The sequence below is a fragment of the Podarcis bocagei genome, assembly GCF_964188305.1.
Source record: "Podarcis bocagei genome assembly, chromosome: 11".
Taxonomy (NCBI): domain Eukaryota; kingdom Metazoa; phylum Chordata; class Lepidosauria; order Squamata; family Lacertidae; genus Podarcis; species Podarcis bocagei.
The window spans coordinates 48,998,580-49,007,777 of NC_138136.1; the positions used below are offsets into that span (position 1 = coordinate 48,998,580).

Here is a 9,198-nt window from a genome sequence, read left to right on the forward strand (position 1 = left end):
AGTCTTCTTCTTTTTAAGCAAACAAAAATCCTAGAGTTCAGCTAGTGTTTTTCACTTTTCAGAATCAGAGTGTATATCCGGGCTCTCTTAGGCAGCATCCAAAAGGGGGCTCAATAATTCAAATGGGTTGTTCAGATTCATAGCTCTCAACGTTTCCCCCTTTTTAAGGGTAGTTCCCTTATTCCGAATAGGATTCCTCACAAGTATAGGGAAAAGTTGACAACTATGTTCAGATTTCACAAACAGGGAGAAATGTGGACTAGCAGAGGGGCGTCCCAACCTGTGGTCCGTGGCATATCTGTGGATTTGTGGTTGAACATGTGAGTTGTCACATCCATCGTGTTACATATCCGTAAGGGGTTTTTAATCGAATTTTACTTGCTTCTTATTTCTTATATCGCATTTTCTTGTAATACAATTTGGGTTCTATGGAATTCAATAAAAGACAATAGATAAGAAATAAAGGAAGCAACAACGATACAATTAAAAATCACACAGCATCTAGCACAGCACATTGCTGTTGCTACAACAGACAGAAAAATCATTAAATGGTTCACCAAGATCCTCAGCCATTTTAAAGTGGGGGTTTGGGGGGGCGGGTTCGGGAACCACTGGGCTGGCATTTTGATGCTAACAATGCCATGTGGACCCTGGAAAATGGTTGCGCTGATTCCACACTTGGGGTGTGGCTTACTGGTTTAGGGTGTGACGGCAAAGGGCTAAAACAGTTCTGATGCTAGAGATCCCTGAATGGATCTTTCAATTAATTAATTAATTAATTAATTAATTAATTAGTTTGTTTGTTTATTTATTTATTTATTTATTTATTTATTTATTTATTTATTGTATTTTATAAAGCTGGGGCCCTTGTTTTCACTTGAGCAGCAATGGTGAGAAAGGGTTTTGTCATTCTTTCCACGCACCACACCCCAGCTATCGTTATTTGCCCTCCTAGGGAAAAAATATAGGCACAAGGGATGATAACTTATATCAGAAAGAGTTAAACACCCTCCCCCTTAGCACAACTGCTCTGATAAAAAGTAGAACATCCCCACCATGCCTGCTTTAATTTTAATGCACATTTATTTTTTTAAACTTCAGTCATGAGCTACCCATATTATTTCTGTCTTTGCCTTAAAAAGTGTAACCCTGGAAGTCTCCAGTTCAAGTCAAGCTTTGAAATCACCTCAGGAAAAGGGAAGTGTGGGGAAATCTTGTGAATATTGAGGTTTTCTAGCCATTTTAAAGATTTAAACAGACCAGGTGGAAAATATCAGAATTTTTTTTGTCATGAGGGCTTTCCTTGGGGTGGAGGGAGATGTAAATGGGGCACATTTACATCTGTGGTATAGAAAAGGTATTACATTTGGACATTTGCTGAAGGCATTCAGTCAGATTAGACATTTACTGGTGAATGTCGCACATTGACCAATACATATAAACAGTCTCTTGGTGATGTCTTGGAAGATGCCTATATTGATCAAATTTTTGACACATACCATAACACACCCACAAAGTGACAGGGCTTCCATCAAGTTAGGACTCACTGGACCTTTGGCCTGAAAACTGTTTTGGCTGTTAGGACTCAGCCACTCAAGAGAATGCAGAAATAACGTAGAATGTTTCTGACCATGTGCAGAGAGCATTCCTTCCTCATTAGGTCAGTACAGTTACCTCATACACCCTTAAGATTAGGGCAGCGTTTCCAGACAAACTTGGTAGCTCTCTGGATCCAAATGAACCTCTGTCATGATGTATTAAACCACAGACTGGAAGTGATAGTATAAGAACAGATCCAAGGCAAGGAGTCTGAATCCTGACTCCCTAGTGGGAAGTGAATTGGCTTCAGTTGCTTTTCTCCACATTCAGAACTACTCCCTAATGCTAGAAACCTCACACTCCTTTCAACATCTTTGAAAAAAGTTTCTCTCTAAAAATGCTCTTGACAGTCTATCCCAAAACACACAGGCTTCCCTTCTGAAAAAACATATGACCTAAAATGTAAAAATGCCTACTACTAAATTAAATGCCAGTCCTCCCACTAAAAGCAATCTACTGCAACAGGATTTTTATTTCATTTTATTTTTGTCCATACATACAAACTCGCCTCCACCCCCGCCACCCTTCAGCTTTTGAAAAATGATAGGCATTCAGCAACTGCACTCAAGTGACAATTATTTTAAGCCTTCCAGGAACGGTATAATTCAACTCCCATTTCAGCACCTACTGAAGCGATTTGTGGAAAAGCAGAAATGAAAAAAGGGCTGGTGATTATATCTAACAGCAAAGTGTGCTTGGTGCAGTCAACCTATATCTAGATTCTGCCTGTTCATATTTTAGACCAGGGTTTTCCTAAACTTAGGTATCCAGCTGTTTTTGGACTACAACTCCCATCATCCCTAGCTAGCAAGACTAGTGGTCAGGGATGAGGGGAACTGTAGTCCAAAAACACCGCTTTAGACCAAGAATGGATTTGCCATGGCCCTCCAGATGTTATCTCTGACCACTGGCCATGCTGGCTGGGGTTGATGACATTTGGAGTCCATCACATCTGGAGGGCCACAGGTTTCCCCCACCCCCAGTTTAGATTATCTGTCACTACTAATACTAATACTAATACTAATACTAATACTAATACTAATACTAATAATTTATTTATACCCCACCCATCTGTCTGGTTTCCCCAGCAACTCTGGGTGGCTTCCAACTGAATATTAAAAACAATACAGCATCAGACATTAAAAACTTCCCTAAACAGGGCCACCTTCAGTTGTCTTCTAAAAGTAAAATAGTTGTTTATTGCCTTGACATCTGCTGGGAGGGCGTTCCACAGGGCAGGCACCACTACCGAGAAGGCCCTCTGCCTGGTTCCCTGTATCCTCACTTCTTCCAGCGAGGGAACCGCCAGAAGGCCCTCGGCACTGGACCTCAGTGTCTGGGCTGCATGTTGAGGGTGGAGACGCTCCTTCAGGTATACAGGACTAAGGCTGTTTAGGGCTTTAAAGATCAGGTGGTACGTTTAGGAGTTTGAATGAGGTGGGAAATTAAGAATGATAGAATTTTGTCATGATTTTCAATGGGAGTGCTATCAGGGCAGGACTTTGGGGCAGATGTGCAAGGGTCCTTGAGTAGGAGCCCCCCTAAACAGCACATCTGTCTTACCACATTTTGAAGCAAATGAAAACATATACATTACCCTCAGGAAGACTACTTAGTCTGGAGCCCACCCACCCACTTCCAAGTGAGATAATTAAGCCCAGAATCTAACTTTGACAATAACTGGTCGATGTCAGCTGAGTCAGTGGGTGCGCAATAGACACATCCATAGTAATTCAACTCTGTTGCTAGGTGAATATTCCTCCCAAATTACATAGCATGTATTTAGTGCTTGGAATTGTTTCAGGCACTTCCTATACATTGTGATCCTTGCTCCAACCCTGTATGTTGGGACATAATGGGGGGGATAACTTAGGCAATTATTTCATAGTGCAAGCATTTCTGCTTGGGCAACAGAATCTTCTCCCCTTCTCTTTCCCCTGGCCAACATGCCCCCCAAAATCTATTCTAGGGGCTGCCTCAGATTTGAGAAGGATGCATGCAGGCAAAGGAGAACTGAGCTGGGATAGTTCACTTGGTAGAGCATGAGACTCTTACTCTCAGGGTTGTGGGTTTGAGCCCCGAAGAGCTGTTGCCAGCAAGTGGAGGGAATCCTGTGCTAGATGGACTTTGTTACAAAACAGGATCCTGCATTCCTTTCAAGAGGTTTGCTTTGGTCTGCAGCCCAAAGTAACAATGCTTGCATTGTATTTGCTAATGTGGTAGAAGTGTTCTTTGCAGTTATGACACTTGAAGGCAGGTGACTGAAAGAGCCGTAGACTCTTCTGTTTGTGCTAATGTGATGGTAGCATAGATCTAGTGGACAGCGGAGGAGAGAAATTTGCCTGACACGCACATAATACCGCTGTTGCTGGGGAGCAAAAGGAGAATCAACCATTCACCTCTCCCCATTTTCTATTTTTTTCTTGTTTAAGAAAGTTGATGTGTACTCTTGAAACCAAAGAGGCATGCCCAGCTTTGCAACTAAGCAGAGTTAATGAAATGTTAGGTGTTTGCAGTAGGAGAATGCTTGCCAGGTTCGTGTGTTTGGTTTTTGAAATTCAAATGGACAACACAAGCATCTGAGAATTCTAGAACAGTCAGTTATGTACACAAAGGCACACGCATCAACACAAGAGAGATACTTGAAGTTTAAGTGTCTTTCCGCTGAGCAGAGGGATTGATTCTTTCCAGGCAATGCTTGGCTGCAGACAAGGTTTTACGAAGTAATAAGAATGCTCCATGTAATATGCATATGGTGGTTTAATAATCTACAGCTAACAAGGTTCATACTTTCAATACAGAATTTTTTTAATACAAATCATTTTGCCTTGAAACATCCTTTTCCCCCAGACCCAGAACATCATCCCAGGTTTTTAGTACACATTAATTTCCAGGAATCGCATGCTCCAACATTGCAACAAGCAGTCTTTGGTGCAATCCCAGCCCTTGTGTGTGAACATGGTGTTGCTACAGTAGTAGCCATGGAGAATGGAGCATTCCATAGAAATCAAAATTGGAGAGAATTATCTCTCTGCATGGGGGTAAATGGTGGCAAAGAATGTAAGAGCTGAGGTTTTGAAAACAGGGAGTCAGGAGAAGGAGGAAATCTGGTCACCTATGGTTCAAGTGTGAAGTCCAAGACTTTTAGGTAGTAAATTAGTCTTGGGTAGAAATTTTGCCACCAGGTATACTGGAGAGAGAATCTTTCTAGAAGCTGGTCAAGAAAAGGGCAATCACTTCAAATGTTAAACATTTCCATGAAGGGCAGCTCAACCAACATGATTAGTCATTACAGCCAAATAGAACTTCCATGTGCAGTGGCAGTGCACCACCAAATTCCAAACACTGGTAGCAAACAGCAGGAAAGGGGTTTTGCCTCTTATGGGACATGTTCCTTGCCACTGTTGGAACCAGGATGCTGCCCTCAAAGGAGCTTTTTCCTGTTTTGGAATCCAGACTTGGCAGGAAAAGCCTGTTGTATGTCAGCTCCTGGATCTTTTACAACCTTCCTCACAAAATGAGTTTGCACCGCCATCTGGTCTCAACCACCCATCTTGGCAGCACAGCTTAAATTTTTTTATCATGCTCTTTTGAAATCCCAGATATCCTCTGCTAGTTCGCAAACTGAATCATCTCTCAGAAAAAAGGGTATGTTTGTGCTATATTTCCAGGAGGAGCCATTTCCAGGAGAACAGCCATATTAGTCTGTTGCAGCAAAAAACCCAGAACAAATACACACCAGAAAAGAAACTTGTGGCACCTGCAACACAACTGCACTGGTTAAGCATATGAATGGACTAAGGTTCATTCATCAGATGCATCCAAAACGACAAGCCAGCTTCCTCTTGTTCCCTCTCCTTTTGAATCAAAGGTTCACACCAGGATCAGAGCAAGATATGCCACATACCTGTTATCTCTTTCCCTCTCACCTTCAACCACCCCCTTAAGAAGAACACAGATCCCAATATGGGCACTCAGAACATGGAACATACTTAGAACATCAGTCCCCCACCCCTGGAGAAGTCCCTGAGAAACCTTGTTTCATCTTCACAGGAACTGAACCCTCTGAGGGCCCTTCCTCTATAGACAAGTCTCTCACCCCCCAACAAGATGTAATAGCCAGCCAAATCCCCCTCCCATAAGGTGCAGGAACTCCATCTTCCTGATTCCTGTAAAACCAGAAAGTCCCCAGGAATGGATTTACATACCTTGCTTCCCCTGGAACAGTCCAGAAACTCACTAACCTAAGACAACTCCTTCTGCAGTCATGGGGAAGCACTACTACAGAGCCGGCTCTTCCATTAGGCAGAGTGAAGCAGCTGCCCCAGGTGTGGTTGCTGGAGGACAGAAGAGTGCACCCCTTAAGCTAGCTAGTCTATTGTGGTGAAGACCACTATTCCATCATCACCGGCGCTGAAGTAAAATTCAACTGCCAATTTGGCCACGTTCAGTATATAGAACTAGGGGTTGGGATGAAGGATCTTGTCCTTTGCACCCTGCAGCAAACTGTATTGGGCTGGCCCTGATTTCCTAAATGCCACACACACACACCTTTATTTGGGGAAAGGGTGGGAGAGCATCTGCCTTGCATATAGAAAGTCCCTGGTTCAGTCTCCAGGCAGGGCAGGGAATGTTGTCTGCAGCCCTGGATAAATGCTGCCCATCAGCAGAGACAATACTGAGACAGATGGACCACTAGTCTGACTCAGCTCCCTATGGTCCCATTCCCTGAATTATGGAACAGCCCTACACACATTTCCTATGGGATGCGAGTGGCGCTGTGGTCTAAACCTCTTGGGGTTGCCGATCAGAAGGTCGGCGGTTCGAATCAGCATGACGGGGTGAGTTCCCGCTGCTCTGTCCCAGCTCCTGCCAAACTAGCCGTTCGAAAGCACACCAGTACAAGTAGATAAATAGGTACTGCTGCAGCAGGAAGGTAAATGGTGTTTCCGTGTGCTCTGGTTTCCATCACGGTGTTCCGTTGCACCAGAAGCAGTTTAGTCACGCTGGCCACATGACCCAGAAAGCTGTCTGTAGACTAATGCCGGCTCCCTCGGCCTGAAAGTGAGATGAGCGCTGCAACCCCATAGTCACCTTTTACTGGACTGAACCATACCTTTTTTTACACATTTCCCTCCCCCCTTTGGGAATGGAACAATCCAAGGAGCACATTGCTTGGCTCCCCCACTCCACCAAGATGGGGTGCGCTCCAACACAGACCCTGACTTGTTGACCCTGGAGATTGGAAACATCACTGTCTCACTCACAACCCTTAAGCTTATAAATGCAGTTCAGCCGAGGTGGTGGTGGGCAAGAAGTCAGAGCGGCTACTGTAGACCACCACCCCGGGGGGATATGAGATGATGTCAGGCAAGCTGACTGCTGCAGGAGCAGCTGGAGCAGCAGAAACAGCCCTGGGGTCAATGGGCATCAAGGTGTGCAAGGCTTGCTCCTCATGCTCGGGCTTGGTGGTGGCAGTGAAGGGGCGCATGGTTGTGAGCGAAGGCGAAGTAATCCTCCACAGCAACTTCTTGAGGGCCTTGCGGAACTCCCTGCGCATCAGGCAGTAGAAGATGGGGTTGAGGCAGCTGTTGGAGTAGGCCAGGCAGATGGTGACGGGGAACAGGTAGGTCTGGGAGAAGAAGTAGGCATTGCTGAAGGGCAGCACGTTGAGCTTGATGAAAATGCCCCAGATGGTGAGCGCCTGGTTGGGAAGCCAGCAAAGGAAGAAGGAGAGCACCACAATGGTCACCGATTTTGTCACCTTGGACCGGCGCTTGGTGCTGGGACCGCAGGAGCTGGCGCCCATGTGCCTGTCGCTGATGAAGCGCACCAGCAACAAATAACAGAGGGTGATGATGCCCAAGGGCAAGAGGAAGCCCAGCAGCACCTTCTGGGCATGGTACAACCCCAACCAGAAGGGGGTATTGTTGCCTTGGCTGTCGGGGAACTTGACCAGGCAGAACTCCTCCTCTGTGTAGATGGTGGAGGTGGTGGAGTAGATGCCAGTGGGCAGGGAAGCCAGGATGGCCACCAGCCAGATGAGGACGCACAGCCACTTGGCCGAAGTGCATCCCCCACAAAGTCCGCCAGGCCTTTTGCTCTTCAGGGCGGAGGCCACTGAGTGGTAGCGGGCCACGCTCATGGCTGTGAGGAAGAAGACGCTGGCGTACATGCTCACCGTGGTCACGTAGGAGAGGATCTTGCACATGGCGTTGCCAAAGAGCCAGGTGAAGTCCAGAGCGTTTTCCACTGCCCAGAAGGGCAGGGTCAGCACAAACTGGAAGTCCGTGGCGGCCAGGCAGGTCACAAAGAGGTTGATGGAGGACTTGTTCCAGCCTTGCTTGCTTTTCATCAGGTAGAGCACGAGGAGGTTCCCCACTAGCCCCAGGGCACACACCACGGAGTAGATGGTGGAGATGAAGACCCTCAGGACAAGCGAGCCGCTGCCTTGCGGCCCATCGGCTCGCTCCAGGTGGACTAGGCTCCTCCAGAGCTCCTGTAGGGACGCGTTGCTCCGGTTGCTCGACAGCCTCTCCTCGAGGAAGCTGGAGAAGAAGGAGCCCAGCGAGTCTCCGGGCTCCACGTCCTTCATGCTGGCGGCCAGGGAGCAGTAGCTGTAGTCACACGGGGCATCCATCATCCCATGGCAGACGGGAGCTTCGGCCCGCCTCTACCCCACCGACCGAGCTGGAAGGCAACGAGGGCGGCTCCAAAACAGTCCCGGGCGAGGATCCTGCAGAGAACTTTTCACAAGGAGGAAGGGGCGCTGCCGGCCGGGTCTCCCTTCTGCTAAACTCACATGGACGAGGTGGCAGGAGGGATCGCGTTGCCAAACCACCAGCACCGATCCAAAGGAGCTTTTCAGATCCAAAGGCAGACAGACCCCCCAAAAATGCATTCGCTGCGAAGTGACCCAGTCGCTGCTCTGACTTTCTTGGGTGATCTCCAGAAAGCAACCCTGTCGGATGCCTCTTGCCGGCTGCGCAGAAGGAGCTGGGATAGGAATCGGGTTTCAGATTGGGCACGGCGTCTCGCTGGTCTTTGGAAGCGGAGCCTCTCCGGATCCTTCTGATCTGGCCGCAACTGCCGCCCGAGTGCTGCCTTCCGCTCCGGTGCAGTCATTCATATACAGCGCTGCCTTTCTGCCCCCGCTGCTTGCGCTTCAGAGTGCGCGCGCAGCTACGCGCCCGGGGAGCTCTCCAAGGTGCCGAAAAGGTAGCGCCAGTTGCGCCCGCCTCTGTCCCACTTCTTGCCCCGCAGCAGCCAAATTAAGCGGCACTGCTGAAATATCCGACTGACAGAACTTCACCAGTGGTTTTATTTTTGACGCCGGGATGCCAGCAGTGCGCTTTTCTTCCTTCCTTCCTTTCCTTTTCACTGATTTTCTGCATGAAAACCATCACCATCATGGGCAACGCACAGATCCTCGCGTTCAAACACAGGCAGTGATTGTATTTTAATCTGTAAATTTAATATAGAAACCTCCACGGGTTCTTGTTTTCAACAGAGCGCGTGTTCCTGCTTTGAGAAAATCTTTTCCATACTTGTGGGGTGGGGCCCGTTTCCCCATGCTGCAAATGGAGGGGGGGGGGAGAG

At 47.4% G+C, this 9,198-nt stretch overlaps 1 protein-coding gene across 1 annotated transcript; it reads right to left on the reverse strand.

Annotated features, from left to right (window-relative positions):
• Positions 1-4,362: 4,362 nt before the first annotated feature.
• On the reverse strand, positions 4,363-8,456 carry RXFP3 (relaxin family peptide receptor 3). The gene has a single exon (XM_081213044.1). It carries the CDS (start codon positions 8,240-8,242, stop codon positions 6,878-6,880), a length of 1,365 nt encoding a protein of 454 aa, XP_081069170.1. The 5' UTR covers positions 8,243-8,456; the 3' UTR covers positions 4,363-6,877.
• Positions 8,457-9,198: the final 742 nt, after the last annotated feature.

Excerpts from the sequence above, each read along its gene's own strand:
- RXFP3 (XM_081213044.1), bottom strand. The coding sequence starts at position 8,242 with ATGATGGATGCCCCGTGTGACTACAGCTACTGCTCCCTGGCCGCCAGC.